Raw genomic sequence first — 22,459 nt, 5'->3', positions numbered from 1 at the left:
AGATGGCCTGCATTTGTATAGCGCTTTGCTAGTCCCTAAGGACCCCAAAGCGCTTTACACATCCAGTCATCCACCCATTCACACACTGGTCTGATAGTGAACATGATAGTGAGTTCACTGCACTTAAATGGCCTCCACTGTCACAAGCCTTAATCCAGCAGCGCACCTTTGTGCAGCTGTGTGATGCTATCAAGCTAATATGGACCAGAAACTCTCAGGAATGTTTCCAGCAGCTGGAAAATCAAAATGATTTCTCATGCTCTTCATGAGAGAGCAGCATGTCCATCAGTCTAACCCTGTAAAGCTGAATAAAAATGTAGGTTTTGTCTTTGGAGCCATTCACACATTGTATGTTTTTGTAAGTATGACCATGTTGAATCTGTAGGCTGAGATTCTGGATGTTTATCCATTATTATGCTGACTTGACTAGTGTGGCACACTATTGCAGTGGTTAGCATTGCCTCACAGCCAAAGTTTGCTGTGCAGAGTTTGCATGTTCTCCCTGTGGCTGTGTGGGTGTCCTGCTGTTACTCAGGTTTCCACCCACAATCAAAACATGTATGTTAAGTTAATTGGCGATTCCAAAGTAGCCATAGATGCAGATGTGAGAGAGTGTGGTTGTGTGTTGTGTGTCCTGTGTGTTAGCTCTGTGATGAACTGGCAACCTGTCAAAGTTGTCTTTTGCTGCATTTCAGCTGACATATAGACTCAGCACGACTCCTTAGCTTAACCACCCCATGTGATTGTTGTACATTAATTGGTTAATTATTTTTTTGAGTAAGAGGGGGGAAACACAGATAACTGAGATCCCTGGATAAGGTTAAATGATTACTTTTTCTTAAGATGATTCATAACCAGCATATACAGGAATGCAGTTTCCTGGTTTATATTTGAGTGGAAACTCCAAAAGAAAGGCCTCCGTTCGCAAACCCGTCTGGTGGGCTGGATTGAACGTATTTGTTTCTTTTTGACGATACCGGCTTAGGTCATTTGTAAATTTGTGGCTTTTTGTTGTAAACTGAATATATTTGAGGTTTTGGACCGTTAAACAGACAGCGAACAGCACACAGACAGCAGTTGTAAACATCAGCCTGGGCTCTGGGAAATGTAGTTGTTGTCATTTTACAGTATTTTATGATCTTTTGTAGAATAAATCAGTTAATTAAGGTTACTTAACAGCTCTTTGACCCTCTGCAGGCAAAGTTTATATAGTGCATTTGTAAGTAGCACAGAAACTTTCAGTGAACTAAGACCTTCTTGCTCATAACAGCTAAATTGGCTCTGGTGGAAACGCATAATAGCAGGTTACAGTATAAAACAATAATTAATTCAACTCTCGTAAAACCCAGTTGTCATTTAAATCATTACAAAACATACCTGGTAAAAGAATTCTTCATCCCAGATGCAGTGTTATTCAGTGCCAGCACAGATGGTTTAGCCATTCACTGTGAATCGTTTCCCACCTGAGTTCTTGCACAGCACAATCTTCTAGACAGTGTGTTGCCATATAGGCGATACCTTGTCTTTGTGATGAATTGCTGCTCTTAGTTGGAGAGCCAGTGTCTTCACAGTCCACACTGATAATTTATAATATCTTTCCCACTGTGAATCTCTGCGCTCCATGGATTTTACTCGCTGCAGTTCCAGTTTATTTGATTACGTATTTGTATCTTTTACATTGTCAGGTTTGATAGTTGTCTTGAAGTAACAAGACAACCATATCAGAAGTAAAATATCAAAACTGTCCACCAGCAAGCTGCTGTATGAGCGTTAAGTGTCTGATTTATGCTGTCTGACAGGGGGATCGTGGTCCTCGTGGCCCTCCAGGACGATCTGGGACTGCAGGGCGAGATGGGGACAATGGGGAAGATGGTCAGCCGGGGTCACCTGGTGTTCCTGGATCACAGGTGGGCATATTCTATTTATGTTAACTGTTAAACAACACGCAGAGTATGGGTGAGTGTGACACAGATGGTAAACTAGTGTATGTTGAGTGTTTTCTGTTGAAACCTTCAGGGCCCGTGGGGATACAGGGGGGAGCGAGGACCTAAAGGGGAAAAAGGTGATGAGGTGAGTAATAAAACAGCACAGCCATTTTTGATGGAGCACAATCTGAGTGTTGTTTAAACATTTGATTTACTGCTGTGAAATGATGTGTATGTATTGGCAGGAACATGTTTAGACTCTGTGCAGTCTTACTGTCACCTTTTAGCTTTAGTTAAGATTTGCTGTCGCTGTAGTTCAGATAATTGAAGCTTATTATGTTTTCGTGTCAGTGGCAGTGATGGCTTCTTTTTTAGAAATGTTTTCACAGGTCAGTGTTTTTAAGTGTTAACAGAAGAAGCTCACATTCTCAATTCTTATACTTTTAATCCACATTTAATGAGTTTTTTTAAGCACCTTCTGCTCAAAGGGGAAAACATTTATTTTGAAACATGTCAATTATGTGAAATTAATTGATGTTCATGCATATAGAAAAAAATATTTAAATGATGGATGTGTTCTTTGCTAATGTCTCCAGGGTCTTACTGGCCTCAGAGGTCCAAGAGGTGAAATTGGTGAACCTGGCGAGAAGGTACTCTTTGATTAATTGTATTTATTTTTTGATTAATCTTAAATATATAATTAGAATTACTTTTTGTAAAGATTGCACACTGGGTTTATGGATTGCTCTGGGTCAACAGTGCTGTCAATAGTGGTCAGAGGAGGGGTAGACAATAATCCAGTGGCAGGATGTTGGGTTTTCCTGTGCTAGATACCTCCTAGAGGTCTTGCAGAGTCCATGTTTTTTGTTTAGTTGAAGCCATTTTGTTTGGACCAAGTATATTAGACAGTGGTAATAATGCTTTGTGGGTTATGTGGATATAAAGATATCTGTTTTCAAATTTCTCTCCTTGTGTAGGGTGGAACTGGTTTACCTGGTCCACAAGGCCCTGTTGGACCCCGCGTGAGTGTCTTTTATGGTTTGCTTTATATGTGCAAAAAACTAGAAATTTCAGTTGTTGTTTTTTTTACATGATATTTATAACTCCTTTAAAGAAAAAAGGGTGGATCATGAGCCAGGAGCAGTTTTCCCTTTATCTCTTTTACAAAGCAGCTCATACTCTGTAGTCAACTGGACAAGATGCCAGCGCATACATTCAAAATTAAAAATGTAAAAGTATGACAGTTCTTATCCAATAGATTTCTTATTTCACCCAACTAGTGAAAAATAAAATGATCAAAAAACTTTGTTAAAAAAGGACATGCGCTCTGTAATCTTAATCTCTAATTCAGGCACCCTTTGAACTTTCAGTTTCAAACAATGAGGCATTCACTTGTGCTTTACTCGTTGGTCTATCAGTGATTTTACTTTGATTCTGCCTGGCGAGAAAATGGAGTCTCTGACTAAGCTTTAGTATCATTAATCCTCTCTTTGTATACACTCTTCCCCATGTACTTTAATGGTATACTGCTATTAAGCTGACATCTTTAATCTTTTCTGCAGGGGCCTCAGGGAATCCGAGGTGGCGCTGGGCCAGAGGGACCCCCTGGGCCTGATGTGAGTGAGCCGCTGTCTGACTCTAGTTCTTAGAGCCTTAAAAGCAAATAGTCCTGTTTTTAGTTTGTGCATTGCACTGTCATAAATGAGGATACCAATACCTGCATTATTTTTTTTGTCTTTTTTTGGGTTATCCTATTTTTGCGACTTATTGCTGCTATTTATTGTGGTGATCTGTTCATTGAAAGGATTAAACTACAAGTGCCAAACTACAAGTGCACAGTAGTTATGTCAAGCAAAACAGATGGAATTTGTACTAAAACAGATTTTCTTTTGTTTATGTTTTTCTATAATTAAAGGTTTCATATTACTTAAAGCCAAATTAGGGGCAAGTGTTGATGCCTGCTTTTTTTTTTTTTTTCTCTATTCTTAAATGTATTAAAAGGTTTTATTCTTTGTCTGTTATTCATGCTGTTTTGTGCTTATTACCAGGGGGAGAGTGGACTGGATGGCCTTCCAGGTCTGCCAGGGCCACCGGTAAGCAGGCGGATATTCAGTGATTAATTATTAGTCTGTCTGTGCAAATTCCAGATGTACCTGCAATCATGTATGTGTGTGTCTCTGTGTGTCACAGGGTGCACCAGGTGCCACAGGACGAGTTGGCGCACAAGGAGTTAATGGCTCAAGGGTACAGTCACACCTCAAGTCTTTATTTTGGCTCAGTTTGCCTGCAACTTAAAGATGATTTCCTCATGAGGCTGAAACTAATAACCACTTTGAAAAATATATATTTCTCTCTGTCTGCTTGAATTTAGAAACACATATATACAATACTCAATTTATAATGAAATTACCAAAAAAAAAAAAAAAATCCCTAAACTGGATTTTTTAAGGATTTAATCACTTCTCAAATTTACAGTATAAGCAATTTTCAATAAATGTTTTATTTAAAAGAAGTTAAGTTAATATTTTGCAAAGATAACAAAGTTAGGTATCATTTGTGTCACACTGGGGAAAACAGTGGTTGGAGAATGCAGCATGAAAAAAGCAAATATTGTGACCATGCAGAATGAACTTTGTTGCTCTGAAGACAAGAACCAGGTCTGCAGCCACTTACAGTGAGTTGCCATCTTCCAAATACCTTTGATTCATGGTGATAAAAAGCAATAATATGCAGTCAGTCTGCTGTCAGCATGTGATCACAGTTGCTTGAAGACAGGTTACCTCAAACCAGCAGTTTCATGTAGGGACATTTTTCTTTCCACTGAACCCCACCCAGCAACTGTTTCCTCTGTGTAAAAGAACATCATGGCTAGAGCCTCATGTTTGTGTCAGCATGACAGGCTGTAAACACTGATGGTACTCCCCTCTCTTGATGATGCAGTGTTTTGGATTATTGGACGTAAACTGCAGAAAGAAAACTGACATTTCTGCTGATTTTCACCCATTTTTTTAGGTTATTTTGCTAGGGCTGGGTGGTTGAAGGAGTTGGTTATAAAAGGATGTCACTTTGAGTACCACATGGCAACTGCTGTATACATAATGGATGTTTTCAACAGAAGGCAGACATCTCTACAGCCAACCCCAAAAATGTGGGTTGTGACACTAAAACAGTTTAGATGGAGATAATTAGAGCACAGTATCCAAATATGTAACAATTTGGAGTGAAATGTTCCTCTGTAATAAAGGAAATGTAAATGTACTGATCTGATGCTTTATGTGTGACGTCAGTCTAAGCCCAGACTTAGTTAACAGGTTGCATCCCGCCTGTGTGTGAACTCTTTATTTATTTCAGGGGGACATTGGACCTGCTGGCAGTGATGGCCTTAAAGGCCCACAGGTATAAGCTTTGCTTGGTTATGTATATGCTGCAGATAATCAGCTGTTTGGAAATGTTTAGACACTGTGTTTGACAGAAAATGTTTCACCTGCCTTTGCTTTTGTGTAGGGGCCTCCAGGTCTCGAGGGACAGATTGGACCTCCGGGACTCCGAGGACCGCAAGTGAGTAGAGTTCAAGGCAAGACTGTTGATGGAAGCTTTTAAGTTCAGTTGAGTTGCTGCTCCTTTCACTCAGCTGTCAGTGAAATGAAGTACAAGAGGTTAATGCCAGTCTGTCCATTTTAACAGGGGCATCTAGGATTGATGGGTTCTCCTGGCCCCAAAGGAGATCCTGTAAGTTTGTTCACTTTTTCTGGTTTGGTATTTTCATTTAATAATTTAGCTGGAGGAAAAAAAAGTTAAGTAGCAGCGTATTAAAGGGGTATTTCATTGTTTTTGTTGATTGTCTTTCCTTTAGTCTTAACCCTTAGTAATGCCATAAGGGTTGATAAAACAGGGTCAATGTTTTTTTTCATATGTGTCTCTTCTTAGTGTAATTGTGTGAGAGAAACATGGGAGGAAGAGATGAAAGAATGGAGAGGCCAAAGCTGAAAACTATTTGGTTTCATGACATCATTATTAGCTTTAATTCATATATAGCCAGTAGCTCTTTTTTATAACATATTAGGCTGTTTAAAGGGATAATGCATTAATTTTATCTCACAATGACAATGCAGTTGATTATATTACTCCTAGATGTCTATATAATGTCTATGCACAACACAAGAAAGTGTGGCGGTGAACCCCGTGTGCACATCCCAGTTCTGCACAGGATACATTTTTGTTTTCTTTGATCTTAGTTCTTCTACAAGGTGTGATTAAAACATTCTGCTCCATAACCAGACCAGCTCCATAAAGATCAAAAACCTATCTGATTTTAATTTGTCCAATTTCACGTTCATGGTCATCTTCTCATGCACATCTGGACGTTCATTTAGCACAGCTCTCATTTTTAGATCTCTCAGTAGAGCTCCAGCATGGCCCCTTAAGGGGCTAAACCTCCTCCAGGGTGTATGATGTAGCAGATTACAGAGAGCCAAACGTGGGGAGTGGTGGTGAACAAAGACTGTGTTTGTGTGGACAAAAAGCTTCAACGTTTTTTTTAATGTGCTCTGAGCCGGTGAGAGATGGCAAGCTGGAATGCACTGGTATCCCATCAAATGCCTCAAGTCATTGCAGTAGATAGAATGCTGACAGCATGACTCTGTGGGAAGAATTCCTGGTGTACAATCAGATAGATGCTGAAAAAAGTTATGAACATGCTCCTTGTCTCGCCTCTCACCTAACACTCTGCCTTTGCGTTGGAAAGTAGTGTTGACTCTTCATGTAAAAACTGCTTGGTTGTAGCTGGAGGTTCCCATAACCTACAAAGATCCTTACATGAAATTCTGTCAGTGTGAAACAGAAGTTGACGTTTTCTCTGTTCAAGTTTGAAGCCCATGTTGAAATCACAGAGCACGAAATCCAAGTTGTCAGAAAAGAACATCCAAAGAAATGATCCGCATGTTTGATTTGGCAAATATTTTTACACTGGATGCCCTTCTTATTTATCCGGGCTTGGGACTGGCACTAGGCATACATTGCCTTGCGACCCCACCCCCATGGCCGGATTAGGAAAGAACACCCAGGGAATAATCTGAAAGATTGTCACGCTGAAAGCTGACTGGACATGCCCTAAGAGATGACCTTGAATGTGAGATGAGCCAAATTTTGATCAGGAAAGATTTTTATATTTTTAGAGGTCTGTTTTGTGAGTCTCTTTTTGGAGCGCTCCCCTTGAGGTGTGTCATGAAGATCCTTCACGGTAGGGAAGAGCGAATGATTTCCAGGTGATGGGAGGCGAGAGGTCTCTAGGAAAGATAAGTTAGCAGTAGACACCTGGTGCTTTTCATTTTGTTTCCAGCTTTTCATCGTGAGAAACAAACCAACTACTTCATTTTTATCTGTTAAGTCTTACGTTTGGTGGGAGTCTCCAACTGTTTTGCAGTTTAATTTCAAGTGTTTTAAATATGTTTTTTAGTTGATATCATATTAAAACAGCATGCATATTATAGTTTCTATGTATGCTTAATGTGCATGATGATAAGTTTACAATAGTGTACAAACAATCATAGAAAAAAAACCCAAACCGAATTTTAATGTTTTCTGTTTCCTTTTTATGTCAGGGGCCTGTGGGGCCTGTGGGGGCCCGGGGGGATCCCGGCTCAGAGGGACCTATGGTGAGCAAACACTGTAACAGCCATTACATCATTACGTTACAGTTATAAACCTGCATGTATAAATACTGAGCAGACAGAATGTTACAAAGAGATCACTGAGTTCACTCTCAGTTGTTTGTGGTGCTTTTGTTTTCTTTTTTCCTGTAACTTTTGTCATCACAGCAGCTCTACTTCACAGTTTACACTTGCAGCTTATAAAAAGTGTTTTTCATGGGTTCTCTAAAAGTGCTACAGAGAGGGGAAACAATGCTGCAGCCTCACAGTGCCATCTACTGGCTGTGATGGCTCATTACTGGATCCTGCTTATTAGCTCTTCACGTTCTTTTCATTTAGATGTTGCCATCTTCTGATTGTATAAAACTATGTTCTTAGCAGTAATCTGCTTCTGAATCATTGACTAATGTGATTTGTGTGGTATAATTTTACATTCCCCACATTAAAACAATAAAAGTTTCTTTTCCTTTTTTTTTAAATTGACAGGGTGCACCAGGGAGAAAGGGTGATGTGGGTTTTCCTGGAAGAACGGTAGGTGCTCTTGACGAACATATTTACAGCACAACATGCTCGACTGAGCCTTTCCTTTAAACATTTTTTCCCTCACAGGGTAACAGAGGACCAGACGGGGAAAAGGGTGATCCAGGAGCTAAAGGCGACAGAGTATGAACCTGAAACTTTGTTTGTTGACACTGACAGACTGATAAAGCCTGTAATGATGTGCCTTCCTTGTCTGTAAAGTTTGTTTTTAACTAATGATCATTTTTTGAAATGAGTTTGAACTGGACGACAGAAAAGGCAAAACTCTGCGGCCCTTTCTGGTCCCCTCCACAGAGTTACTATTCTGACCATTTACATTGTTTCTCTAGTCTTTTGATATGTTTTGTCACGTCGGCTTATAGATTTCAGCAGATGTAAGTTGTCTCACTCAGACAGCTGCCGTATGCTCGTCTGTGCCCGGTGCCACCCTCTATTACACTGATCCCATCTAATAGCACCGTGACTGTCACATTATCACTTCTCATATTAGCCGTGATTAAAAATTCATTGCCAGCAGCTGTTTATTTCATTTTTTTTTCACCGGGAACCCTAATAATATGAGAACTTTTGGGACGTTTGTCATGTTAGCGGTGAGACCTCACATATGTGTGCTTCCTAGGGATAGATGACATTCACTCAAAGAAATTGATGCTTTTATCATTTTGCTTCTAATTTATGTCAAATTAATTTGTGGTAGCAGGAAAGAACCCGTCACACTCAGCCAGTGTGCTTCCCAAAATGTCAAAGGTCTCCTATAACATCTCATTTGCTGTAAAGTCAGTGTGTGAGTAAGAAAAAAGATCTCGATTTAATAACAATCTGAACTTTTTTTTTTTCCAGGGTATTCAGGGGGCAACAGGCATTAGCGGTCCTCAGGGCGAGAGGGGCCTCGTTGGATTCCCTGGTTTCCCAGGAGCCAAAGGCCAGCCCGGCCCTAAAGGCACTGAGGTACAGTGTGTAGCACTGTGGTTAAACCTATTGATGGAGATCCCAGTGTGATACAGAAGCTGTGTGCAAATTCAGCTCTGGCAGAAAAGTCAGTCCTGAGTTTCAACAATCTCGAGTTAACCTCCAGAAAAATAAACTTTTTCATGATACAGTTCAAAAGACTCATAATAAACACAATAAGCTATGTGGCATGGTGTTTGCCACAGCTTAATATTGTATAACATGCTCTTTTATTTGGAAGCATGCCTTTTGAGAATGAAAAAATGAGATGCGCTTCACTGACTTTATATATTTTCCACTCAGGGCATCGATGGCGAAACTGGCCTCCAGGGAAAACAGGGCAGCCGTGGGTTAAAGGTCAGTGATGATTTATGTGTCTGAACACCACAAAATGTCAGATGACTTCATATGTTGTTCCAAATGTCCAATTTAACTACGTAACAGAACTTCCAGTGACCTCCTGAATGTAAATTTGGTGTCACATGCTCACGTCCTTCATTCCACACAATCAGTCACTAATGTAGTTTCACCACCATATAACAGCACAGCTAACGATAAACAGAAATATGATTTATTTCTGTTCTTGTCTTTTTGTGTAATAAAAATATAATCTGTGATTTTAATATGATTTAGATACAATTGCCACAATGCTGACGTTGTGGACAGCTGATTGAGATGATTGAGTCATTGTAGTCACTAATATCTTTAAAGGGAAACAGAGGACCAGATGGACGTGATGGCAAACCAGGACCCAGGGGGAACAAGGTATTGAACTCCAAAAGATGTTTGAATACACACTTTTTTTGTTACCAAGTTCATATATATGTCAATATTAATTCATTCATATTAATCTGTTCCTTTTGTTTTCCCCAGGGTTTGACCGGACAAAGAGGTCATCCTGGCCAACCAGGCCCACCGGTAAACTTATATTGTAGCTTTGGTTAGAGTAAGATTTGGCAGCTGGGGGAACGCTAAGATCTGGTGTAGCATTTCAGGGTAGGGAAAAGAATCACTTGGAAGTAAGGCATGTAAAAATTTAGATTTATTTCACTTCAATTTCAGTTTTATTTTATAGCGCCAAATCACAACAACAGTGAACAAGGCGCTTTATATTGTAAGGTAAAGACCCTACAGCTGACATGTGCTGCTGCTATTTTGCTGTGAGGTTTACAGGTGTTGTGGAGTTACCTTTAACCTTTAAATAAATAAATATGATGTTAAATATGACTGTGGTGTGATTGAGACACGGCCGATCCATAGATTGGTGTTCAGAGCCATCTTTATTTTGCTCGACTGCGGCTGGCAGCCACACACATCACACCACGTTCACAACTTTTACAACTCTCTCCCCAAACTCTGATTCCCCGTATTTAACAGGACGGGCGTGATTGCAGATGCCGTGCAGGTGTGTCCGCACAGCACCGCAGTCCACGCCCCACCACAACGACAAACCTGAACAAACTTCAATTTGTTTCCAAGTCATTTCATAAATAAAAAAATAAAAAATCTTTAGCAACACATCAGATATAGATCCACTATCTTATTAAAAGAAAATCTAGCATGATTAAGAAGCTTTAAATTTAGGTTTTTAAAACCTGAACAGTCCTTTTGACACGAGCTTCTCTACGCTTAGCTTGCACACTCATTGTGGTGCAAACTGGACAGATATTTTTTTCAAATATTCGAATCGTTTATTTTAGCTCCGCTTTGGTTTTGCTAGCCAGAGAAATCTGCTAGGATGGGATCATTTTCTGAGTACTGACCAAGTATGCTGTCAGCTGGAGGCACCTCCAAGCTGCAGCAATCAAAACATTAATTCTCTTGACAGTATTATGTATTAAACTGCTTGTCAGATTTGATTATTCAAAACTGCAAATGCCAGAATGCAGTTCCAGGTCATTCTGGTTCACTTTAACCCCTGGTTAAATGTTCAAATTGCAAAAATAAATAAATAAATAAATAAATTGTATATTTATTACAAGTATAAGCCCTCAGTAGCTACATAGAGTTGCAGTTGATATGTTTATAAACTGTATATTTATCATATAATCTGTATCTAAATTGCATTACAGTCCTCCATACAAGAATTGATTTACATTATTTTAAAAATGTTTTAGCATTAGAGGATTGCTGAATTTGATTAGTCAAATATACTTATACAGTAAACACATATTCTTTTGTACTGTTCAGTAATATCCGGCTGAGCTACAGTTATGTGTTTCCATCTCCTTTCAGGGTTTGCCGGGGCCACCTGGAACAGAGGGAGCAGAAGGAAAGCCTGGTACACAGGTTCCCATTCTCTATCATATTTCAATCCCATCACCTGAAAATGCTGAGTGTGTGTTTGTGTGTGTCTGCATTTCATGTACTCCTGTCTCGTTCTGTATTGCAACAGCATGTACTGTATTATTCAGTGAAATACTTAAATATATGAACTCATTTCACAAACACTTTATCACTTGGGTTTAGACCCAGTGTTGTCTTTTATAGGGAAGAGACACGACAATGCACATCGTGCACTTTACAACTGTGTGACTGCTGAATACAGATTTTAAGTAGTGATGATGGATTTGCCCTCAAACTGTCAAAACTGACTCCCAAGCTGAGGGGAAGGTGTCTAATAATTGTTGGTTTAAACAGCAGGAGGCAGTCTTTGTACAGCACGGCAGTACTGAAGGAAATAACTCCCTGTCTTGTTTGCTAATCTCTCCAACTGATCCCATGTAAAACATGTATTTGATTGTAATGTACACAAGAGCTACACAGCAACACATTTGGCTCATTATAATCAGTATTTTAATTTCTGTATTTAGTGTAACTGCTTATTTTTTCAGAAAATGTGTAGGAGTTCATGATTAACGATGCGTATAATTAAGAGACTGAAAACTTGTACTTTTAATGACCTCTGCTGCCGGGAAAAATTGCATTGTTGGTATTTTCTGTCTCTGTTTCAGGGTCCCTCAGGTGCAGCTGGTGTTGCTGGTACTAAAGGGCCGATGGTAAGGCCGTTAGCCGCAGGATGACCTCAGCAGTACATGACATCATTCCTTAAACCTTGCATTGTTGGCTTTTTGCCACATCCTCCAGGGTTCAGCAGAATAAAAACACATTATTACCATTTTTACAAGGCAGCTCAGGATAAAATTACAGATGGTTCTATAAATTCATGAGAAGGCAACAAACACTTAAAAAAGTGAAATTTTAACACGACAGAACAGCGCTCGCTACCGGCCCGTTAAACATATCAGCTGTGTTGACTTAGAGTTTTCAGCGCTGCGTTGGCTGGTCTAGTAAGTATATTCGTGTATGTATTACAAGGATAATTACACATAGTTAATGTAATAAATACTCACTCTTTTGCAAATGTTTCTGGACTCACTGAACCAATATGTGGTTGTTGGACATTTTCCAAAGCCATGGACATTACAAAAGCTTATCTTATGTAAAGTGGGATAGACCCGAGATTAACTTTTCAGCGTGACTTGGAGCACAGGATACCTTTGATTGTCATGTGATCTGGTAAATATGTTATTGGGTAACCTTAAAGCTTTAAAGCAATTTGTGATGACCAAGTTGCTTCTAGTGTGTCAGTCAATAGAAATAGAAAACATTCAGTCTGTATTCTATTTAGTCTCAAAAACACCTCAAGTATAAACTGTATGTAAGCAGACATCAACTCTGAAAAGTCGATGTGGAAGAGCCTTCAACATGCATTCTTTCTAATGGTCAACAGGAGGCAAATCTGGCTGGAAAAAAAGGGGACAGATAATATAAAAGTATATGCTGCTCACTTTATGACCTCATTAATCAGTTTCCTTCCTGAGTTTATAGTCTCAGTTAGGGCTGTGCATAGGCAATAACAATATCTTAAAATTAAACGATAATTTTTTGTCTGTAATTCACACAACTGCTTTTTTGCTTTTGAACACTCATTATGTTTTCTTGCACTTCTGTTTTTATTATTTAATTAAAATAAACACTATAAAATGAAGTTATAAATACATTTAGCTGATGGTATTTTTTATACATAGTGCAACAATAATCATGAGGTGAGAATGTAATTTAATATTGTGAAAGCCCAGTCTCAGTCACTGGTTTTAAGTTTTCGTCAAGGCAGAACGTCGTGAAAAATTATGAAGCATAATTCCCCTCATATTACATTTGCCTTGGGGAAAACCTAAATTTTTGTTCATGCCCAACAAAATTATTGTGAGAGTGTCCAATGAACTTGCATTTTTGTTGCCTCTGAAATGGTTGTTTCAAAGACAGGTACCAGGTCTTCAACCACTCATTGTCAGTTGTCTTCTTTGAAATGAGCTTGGTGGTGCACATGATGATAAATCAGCAGTGAGATGGAGCCAGTCTGCTGTCAATTTGCTATCAGTATGTGAATGAATGGGGTCAACTTAGCAATTACATGCAATCTGTATAAGATAAAAAGGCCAAAAAAAAAAATATTGTCATCTACATACACAAACAGAAGGATGCTGTGGGATGGCGATTTAACAGCAAAGTTGCACATGTGCACATACACTCTACAACCTTACTTTTATGAAGGACTATAAAGAGAATACAACCAGTTGGCAACCAGTTAATTCATCCCCTATTGCAAAGCAGTGCATACACCGGAAACTGGTGTCGGCAGTCTGTCTACATTTATAAATTAGAGGATGATTATTTGCAAATCGGGCAGTTGTTGCCTTAACACTGTTGCCTCACAGCAAGAAGGTCCTGAGTTCAGTTCCACCATCAGGGAGGGGTCTTTTCTGTGGAGTTTGCATGTTCTCCTCGTGTTTGCTTGGGTTCTCCCCGGTACTCTGGCTTCCTCCCACTGTCCAAAGACATGCAGTTAGTGGGGATAGGTAATTAGAAACTCTAAATTGCCCATAGTTGTAAATGTGAGTGTGAATGGTTGTCTGTGTATATGTGTTAGTCCTGCGACAGACTGGCGACCTGTCCAGGGTGTACCCTGTCTCTTGCCCTAAGACAGCTGGGATAGGCTCCAGCACCCCCCACGACCCTGAAAAGGAGAGAAAAGCAAGTGTATAAGAAGAATTTTCCCCAAACCTTTCCTACAAAATTAGAATTTTCTAAAATGTTTATACTGTACTTATCTTAAATGTACTTTAAGATACGATTTTCCGAGCACAAGAAAGCTGCCAAATCAGCTGAGAAAACATGAATCATCTCATGAATCCCTTTTAATGCAACTGCCAAGAAACAATTAAATCCTGTATTCAGCAATCATTAGCAAAATGCTGAATCAGCCAATTTAGACTAATAGTATAACAGCTCACTGCACGTTATTTTGTGTTTGCATTTTTATAGGTCATCAGTGCAGTTCTCCTTGGTTCTTTGCCCATTCTTCATTACGTCTTCTCCTTCCTATTTAGGGGTTTCAAGGAATTCCCGGAGTGAGAGGAACTGATGGTGCACCAGGTTCTGCGGTATGCCTTTTGTTTTTATTTCATTTTGAGAGACAGAGCGTTGTACCTGTGTAGCGTGTAGAGCAAGGGTCCCCAATCCCAGTCCACGAGGGCCGGTGTCCCTGCAGGTTTTAGATGTGCCCTTGATCCATCACAGCTGATTTGAATGGATAAATTACCTTCTCGACATGTCCTGAAGTTCTTCAGAGGCCTGGTAATGAACTAATCATGTGATTCAGGTGTGTTGACCCAGGGTGAGATCTAAAACCTGCAGGGACACTGGCTCTTGTGGACTGAGATTGGGGACCCCTGGTGTAGAGGCTTGATAGCCTGGAAAGAGTTTGTCATTGAAAGGATATAGCTCAAAAACTGTATGAAGGTATTATCTAATCCCTTGGTTTTTCATGTAAAGTGCACCTATTATGCTCATTTCAGGTCCATTTTTTATTCTTAGACTCTACTATAGCTGCTTTGCATAATTATTGGGATGCTATTCAAACTAAGCTTAATATATTGCAGTGATATTGAGTAGCTGGTATCATTTCCTGAGAAACAGGAAATAACTGTGTTTGCAAAAATGTCCTAAATTTTACCCTGCAAGATCAGCAGCATCCTTGTTTTTAATGTTACTGTTGTAATGAAGGTCATGACATGTAAATCTGACTGGCTGATAAGATAAACATTTTCTACCACGTCTTAGTTTTGATGGATTCCTTGTTGTTGACATATCAGGGGCCAACGGGGAAGACGGGGCCTCCAGGCTCACCAGGACCCCCAGGAGAAAGGGTGAGGCTGCAAATAGTAGTCATGACCTCTGTGATATCTGTCTACAGAGAAGTTTTTTTTTTTAATGTTTTTTTTGTGTTTTGAATGTGTTTCTTCAGGGCTTCACAGGGAAGCCAGGGTTGGAGGGACCTCAGGGCCCTGTAGGCATGTATGTAAGTGATTCTTCTGCTGCAAGGAATCCGCCTGCATTACATTTCAAAACAAAATGTATGTACATACAGTATATAAGCAGCGCAAGTTTAGCATAACAACTAGTAAAAGTAGTAAGTAAAATTTATTTATATAGTACTTTTTAAAACAGGAAGTTATTTCAAAGTGCTTCACTTGGGAATAAAAGCATATCAATCGAAACAATAAAACTGTATAAAGAGGGTATAGTAACATATCCAATAAAAGAGTATACTACACATGAATATTACCTAAATGCCTGTCTAAGCAGATGTGTTTTGAGCTGTTTTTTTAAAAGAAGCTGTTCCACAGTATTGGAGCCAGGGGTTGAAAAGCGTAATCCCCCTTTGTTTTCAAACGGGCCCATGGAATGGTTAGAAGACCACTATCAGTGGATCTAAGGATCCGGTTTGGAGAGTAGGGTTGGAGAAGCTCAGTGATATAGGTGGGGGCCTCACCTTGTAGGGACATGAATGTAAGAGTGAAACTGATATCTATACCCAACCGGAAGCCAGTGCAAGGATTTTAACACAGGGGTGATATGGGAGAATTTATGACTGTGGGAGCCCTGCTGCGGCATTTTGGTCCGCTTGGAGGCGATTTAGGGAAACCTTAGGCAGACAAGAAAAGAGTACGTTACGTTAGTAGTACGTTACTGTGTATGACTGTGTACGTGACAAATAAAACTTGAATTTGAATATGAATTTAGTAATCTAAACAAGAGGAGATGAAGGCATGGACAAGTATCTCCAGTTTGCCTTTGGATACAATAGTCCTGAGTTTGGCAATGTTTCTTAAATGAAAAAAGCAGGAGCGGGTCACAGACTTGATATGAGCGTCAAAAGACAGAGATTCTGAGCGGTAGCTTTTATTGAGGATGAAAAGGACACAGACATTGACTAATTTGGGGCTTGATGCTCTCTGGGGCAATGATCAATCACTCAGTCTTGTCTGCATTCATCTGCAAGAAATTGTTTGTCATCCAACCATTAATCTCTTTAAGACAGTCCATTAGAGGGAATAATTTGTCTAATTCCCAGGGTTTAAAGGAGATGTATAATTGGATATCATTTGCATACAGGTGGTAGGAAATAATTTTGAAGCTACTAATGATACGGCCTTAATGAAGGATATATAATGAAAACAATAGGGGGCTTAGAACCGAACCTTGCAGAATTCCCCATGACAATTTAGCTACAACTGAGCAAAGGTTTCCCACCGAAACTATGAATGTTCTATCTGCCAGAAATGAGGCAAAACAGATCCAGATATCCCCACCATGTGATTTAAGCGGTGAATTAAGATCTGATGATCAACAGTATTGAAGGCTGAGCTGAGGTCCAATAGGACAAGGATTGAGCAATCACCTCTGTCCGCGGCCATCAAAAGGTCATTTGTGACTTTGAGAAGAGCAGTTTCTGTGGAGTGTGACTTTCTGAATCCCGACTGAAGGTCATCAAGAATGTTATGTTTCTCCAGTGCCTTCTTTACTTGGGACCAAACGACCTTTTCTAATATTTTAGAAATGAAAGAAAGTTTTGAGATGGGTCTGTAGCTTGACTGAAGAGTCGGATCCAGGTTCGGCTTTTTCAGCAGAGGTTGAATAACACTCTGTTTAAAGCACCTGGGGACAGAGCCAGACAGTAGGGAACAGTTTCAGTGTGACCACAGAGGGCCCAACGGTGTCAAAAACTTTGCAAAATAAAGAAGTAGGTAGGACATTGAGGGTTTCATTTGGGTCAGTATTTCTTTTAGATCTTCTAAAGAAACTGGGTGAAGGGATTCCATAATTACAGGGTGTGGAAGATCGTGGGTGAAGGGACTATCTGAGGGAGCTGAGTTTCCTCTTAGGTCACTGATTTTGTCTTGGAAAAATCTTAGAAAGTCATTGCAGTCCTTATCTGAAATGACAGGTGTACACGGAGTTTGGGAGAGACTATGTTATTTACTGTACTGTGAACCTTAGGATTTCTTTTTCCTACTGCAAGTCGTTTAGAGAAATAAGTGGCTCTCGCATCTTTCACCATGTAGTTGAAGGTAGATAATAGTTCTTTTAGGTGGAGCTTATGAACCTCAAGTTTTGTGGCTTTCCACAGGCGCTCAGTTTTACAGCAAATTCGTCTAAAGCTGCGAATAGCTTCTGTGAACCAGGGCAGGGATTTGGTAGTGCTGCCTTTCCTGATTTTAAGAGGAGCCACTTTATCTAGAATATTTTGACATTGCGAATTAAAGGGTCAGTAATTAATCGTGAATGCTTCACATGAACAGAGGGCAGTGTGTCAGAAATAAAGGAGAGATCAAATAAAAGATATTTATGATCACTAATAAAAATGTCCTCACGACAAACTGGACCGATATCCAGACCCAGTGATAGAATCAAATCTAAGGTGTGGCCACCGCTGTGTGTTGGCCCAGTTATGTGTTGGGTAAAGTTAAAGGAGTCTAAAGGACTAAGAAATTCAGAAGCAGTGTGGCATGATTTGTCATCAACATGGACATTAATATCCCCCAGCAGAAGGATTTTATTCAGCTTGATGGTGGAGGATAGAAAGTCAACTAAGAAACTCCTCGCTAGTGCCAGTGGTCTATAGATTGAGATCACATGGAAGGGATTATTCCTGTTTATCTTCATCATCTGAATCTCAACAGAATTAAAAGAAGAGGTCTTCACCAGATGACAGAAAAAGGAGTTTCTAGCAATAACAACCAGCCCACCTCCACATCCTGAAATCAATGGTGTGGTCAGACAAATACAGACAAATCTGCAGGGCACAGTTCATCGAAATGAGGAAATTCCATATTTCGCTGCCAAGTTTCCGATAGGAATAAAAAATCCAGGTTATTCCTAATAAAAGGATCATTGAGGACAAATGCCTTGTTTGAGATTGAACGACAGTTTAATAGGGTCATCTTAATCGGCGAGGCTGAAACATCTCTGGTTAGATCCTGAGAGGCTTGGCGCAGGTTTGCCCTGCACAATCCCCGGGACTTCTTACCTTTTATCGTAAGCCGTGGTACAGTAAGACGGTCCTATAACTCCTGCGGAGAAGCCGTGCTGGAAGTCCATTTTAGCTAAAACATCCAATGTTAGGAGCCTCGAGCAGGATGCTAAATCAGCGGTATTCCTATATTTCCATTATCTTCATTTGGATGCCCGCTCTCCTTCCTCCCTTCCTCCGGCGACTTTTTGTCGGGGAACGGCAGCTCCGGTTTCTGCCTGACACAAGCAAGCATGGGAGGTTATGGGCATCAGCTGATCGCCCAAGTGGTGGAGGGAAGCCTCCAAAGTGTTTCTCATTTTTATCCATCAACTCCATTGCTGATTTGATCCGAAATAAGATATTTCTATCATAAACGTAGGTAGCTGTAATCTCATCCACAAACAGCAGCAGAATAGGTAATACAACACAAAACAAGAATAGAGACCCTGACAGCGGTATTGCCGATCACAGGCGCCATCTTGTCTGAAGGTGACTGGCTTGGCTCTGAAGTATATTCAGTCTTTTCAGTGTATTTTATAGCTTTTCTTTGATGAAATGTCCCCACCAAGAGAACCTTACTCTGTCACCACTGTTGCTTAATTGCCTTCAAAGCTCTGTTTTTACTTTTCATCCAGTACATCCAGTCTGTGTCATTATGTAACACACTGACATAATAGGCACCATGTGGCTCATTTAGCAGGCTGACTTCTTGGCTATTATTAGCAAAAGACAGCTCTTAGAGCTTCTATATCTGAACTTGGGTAGGATAGGTAATAAACATCTATATGGTGTATTTTTGAAGATGAAAGATCCTTTTTGTAATTATTCTTTGCTGAAACATTCATGACCAGGGAACACCATTTTATCAGTAGATGGCCTGAAATAGATGTCTTTTCATATTTCTTTTCGTTTTTCTATGTTATTTCTAAAGAAAGAAATCTGTCGCCACGACTCTTTGACCTTACGTTTTTAAAAGTAAATGTGTAAAATTACAGAAAACCATAATTTGACCGCTTTGGTGTAGCATGAATAGCCATGGGGGAGGTTTTATCAGTAGGAAAAGCTGTAAAACCTATGAACATACAATTAAAAATCCAAAATTTCTGTTCTCTTTCACATTTTACGAAGCCATACAATTAGCCAGATTGTAGTCTTTGCTGGTCCAATTCTGGTCCCCAGGCCTTTTGTTTGATATAGTGGTTAAAATTGGTATTACATGAGAATACAGCTCGGCCCTAGTTGGACTTCAGCTCATATCACTTGAACACAATACACAGGTGTTTTGGGAAGAAAGTCACAGCTGTTGTGTGTAACAGCTTTTATTAGTTTTGAATGATTTCAAATATGCGCGTGAACATTGTAGTATATCCTGAAATAAAATAATTAATCTTTAAATAATTATGGTATGGCGCTAAAAGCCTACAAGAGCCTTCAGCTCCATATTTGCTGAAATGATAGTAGTAATAATGTCTTGTGTCTCCCTCTGTCATTAGGGTATCCCAGGAACTGTGGGAATGCGTGGGCCAACAGGTTTCACAGGACCGAGGGTAAGATCATCCTCCTGACATCTATCTCACCTTGTCCTTTTTGATATAAGAACTGGACGAAAGATGCTGTTGTACGTACATGAGTCGGTAAATTGTGTTAAAAGTGAGGGACTCAGCTATGAAAAGGGCAAGCGAAAGATTTTTGACTAGAATATTTTTGACATTTAGGTGAGTACAGAAATGTTCTGTTAAAGCTGTTAAAATCTTTTGATTGGAAGTAACTTTACAGCTTCAATTATCAGAAACAATCACAATAAAATTATTTTTCTTTTTTCTGCACCAGGGGGAGCCAGGTTTACGAGGATTACCCGGTCCTGTTGGGAAGCCTGGACCTCCAGTAAGTGTCTGCAGTTTATTTTTGCTTTTTTATTTCCTAACCTTTAACCCCTGGGAGCTATTTGGGGTATATGAGGGGTAGACTGAGTATTGTAAAGCAGATTAGATTAAAGCAGAAGAGATGGTGGGGTCACACCAAGAAGGGGCTGGTAAATAAAATAGACCGATGAAATGTGCAGCTGGTCTACAGGGACTGCCAGTATATGGAGGCAAACAAGTCAGAGTGATTGATTTTACTGAGAGCTCTGGAGGAAAATCTAATGGCGAAGTAATTGATGTGGCAGGCTCAGCTGAAAGAGGACAAATAAATTGTTCCAATCACTGTCTTCGCGTCTGGCCACAACTGTACACATCAAATGCCAGCTTAATTCTTCAGATAGGTACTCAACTGATCTTCCCTGTTTATTGTTTTTTCCTGTAATGGTACAAAATAATTACCTCAACTTGACTCATATGTTTTTTTTCAGTTTTGGTTAAGTTGTGGGAGAAAAAACAAAATCTGTGCTGTTCTTGCCAAAGTTTGTTTACCCTATAAATCACTGTCGGTCTTTTTGTTGGTTAGATTTGGGAATAAGAAGGTCCCTTGTGCATGGAAAGAGTTAGTTTTAAGTAGTGAAAGTGAGACTGTTTTTTGAAGCTGCCAGCACTCTATGCAGTGTCATTGGAGCCACTTTTTACTTACACAGATGGCTGCCCAACACTGCAGTGAAATCAATCAATCTGTCATAGAGATAAGGCAGTTTGAGCTCAGTTTGAACGCTAAATAATGTCTTAAACTCGTCATTGTTCCGCATCACTGAAGGCATTTAAAGCTGCACTCATCATGGGAGAGAAAAACCCAGGTTAAGGTTCCAAAGATTATCAGGCATGCAAATGTTAGTGTTTTATTCTCAGTGAGAATAACAAAATACAAGTAAACAAACCAAGGGGATGTGTCAGACAGAAGATATTGTGTTTTTAGATAAGTTAAAAAAAGTTAACTTAAATTTTTAAACATGTGCTTTTAGGTCAATTACAGGTCATAAAATCATTAAAGATACTTAAAGAACTTAATATTCTTTAAGTGTGTTTAGTTTGTATTGGTGTTACACTAGCTTAGCTACGGTTAAAGATTCAGGACAGGCTGAAACTGAGTAACCTAAAACACATCTTTACAGCCAGAGATCACTAAAATTACAGTTTAAGAAAAATCTTCATCTGCAGATAACAGTTCATCTTTACAAATCAAGTAATAGAACTAGTACAATGTCAGTAAATCATAAGATTTTACAGCTTGTGTGAACTTTCTACAATTTTGGAGGAGTGCCCACATAAAAATGAATAAATAAGATAAAATAACAATAATTAAATATAAATACATAAATAAGATCACACTGTTGATCACCTAAGACATCAACAATATCCAGTTTTGTAGGTTTAACATATTTTACCCACTTATCCCATAGCTGATCAACCACAGAAAGCAACCAATGTGATGTGAGTGTTTTTTAACATGCAGATATAAGGAGCATGATCTAACTCTGTTTCATTTTTTTTTTAGGGTTTGCAAGGTCCTCCTGGAGAGAAGGGACCCCGGGGACCACAGGTGAGACAAATCCTCACAAGGTGGTTTATCTTATAATTCGGTTGTAAGTGTTAAGTTTCTGGTGTCTCTGTGAAATATCACTTTGAGAAACCATCACATTAAACATCATAATTTATAATAATAATAAACTGAAAATAAAAAAGGGCACAAGATGAATAAGTATTTCTGCAAATGCAATTAAACCCTGATTTAAAAATCAGCCCAACAGTCAGAAATATCCTTCTTTTGTTTTCTCGCATTTGATGATGATAATTATGATGATGGTAAATGGCCTGTATTTGTATAGCGCTTTACTTAGTCCCTAAGGATCCCAAAGCGCTTTACACTACAATCAGTCATCCACCCATTCATTCACACACTGGTGATGGCAAGCTACATTGTAGCCACAGCTGCCCTGGGGCGCACTGACAGAGGCGAGGCTGCCGGACACTGGTGCCATCGGGCCCTCTGACCACCGCCAGTAGGCAAACATGGGGTTATTATCTTGCCCAAGGATATTTGGCATGTAGACTGGAGGAGCCTGGGATCAAACCACCAACCTTCCAGTGAGTAGGTGACCCGCTCTACCA

The 22,459-nt window shown here is 39.6% G+C and overlaps 1 protein-coding gene across 2 annotated transcripts in view; it reads left to right on the top strand.

Annotated features, from left to right (window-relative positions):
- The window catches only part of si:ch211-196i2.1 (collagen alpha-1(I) chain), a 110,891-nt gene that overhangs the window by 64,084 nt on the left and 24,348 nt on the right, over window positions 1-22,459 (top strand). For both annotated transcript variants that reach the window (XM_040000035.1, XM_040000036.1), the window contains 25 exons: window positions 1,800-1,907; window positions 2,017-2,070; window positions 2,522-2,575; window positions 2,903-2,947; window positions 3,488-3,541; window positions 3,974-4,018; window positions 4,116-4,169; window positions 5,277-5,321; window positions 5,430-5,483; window positions 5,610-5,654; window positions 7,526-7,579; window positions 8,060-8,104; window positions 8,183-8,236; window positions 8,954-9,061; window positions 9,365-9,418; window positions 9,773-9,826; window positions 9,935-9,979; window positions 11,297-11,350; window positions 12,016-12,060; window positions 14,455-14,508; window positions 15,220-15,273; window positions 15,372-15,425; window positions 19,916-19,969; window positions 20,253-20,306; window positions 21,846-21,890. In XM_040000035.1, the coding sequence (XP_039855969.1) occupies window positions 1,800-1,907; window positions 2,017-2,070; window positions 2,522-2,575; window positions 2,903-2,947; window positions 3,488-3,541; window positions 3,974-4,018; window positions 4,116-4,169; window positions 5,277-5,321; window positions 5,430-5,483; window positions 5,610-5,654; window positions 7,526-7,579; window positions 8,060-8,104; window positions 8,183-8,236; window positions 8,954-9,061; window positions 9,365-9,418; window positions 9,773-9,826; window positions 9,935-9,979; window positions 11,297-11,350; window positions 12,016-12,060; window positions 14,455-14,508; window positions 15,220-15,273; window positions 15,372-15,425; window positions 19,916-19,969; window positions 20,253-20,306; window positions 21,846-21,890 (1,386 nt within the window). The remainder of the gene's footprint in view (window positions 1-1,799; window positions 1,908-2,016; window positions 2,071-2,521; window positions 2,576-2,902; window positions 2,948-3,487; window positions 3,542-3,973; window positions 4,019-4,115; window positions 4,170-5,276; window positions 5,322-5,429; window positions 5,484-5,609; window positions 5,655-7,525; window positions 7,580-8,059; window positions 8,105-8,182; window positions 8,237-8,953; window positions 9,062-9,364; window positions 9,419-9,772; window positions 9,827-9,934; window positions 9,980-11,296; window positions 11,351-12,015; window positions 12,061-14,454; window positions 14,509-15,219; window positions 15,274-15,371; window positions 15,426-19,915; window positions 19,970-20,252; window positions 20,307-21,845; window positions 21,891-22,459) is intronic.

Source organism: Simochromis diagramma, unplaced genomic scaffold, assembly GCF_900408965.1.
Source record: "Simochromis diagramma unplaced genomic scaffold, fSimDia1.1 OVJJ01000596.1, whole genome shotgun sequence".
Taxonomy (NCBI): Eukaryota; Metazoa; Chordata; class Actinopteri; order Cichliformes; family Cichlidae; genus Simochromis; species Simochromis diagramma.
Note: the sequence above shows the minus strand (reverse complement) of the source record. Positions and strands in the feature narration are given on the sequence as shown.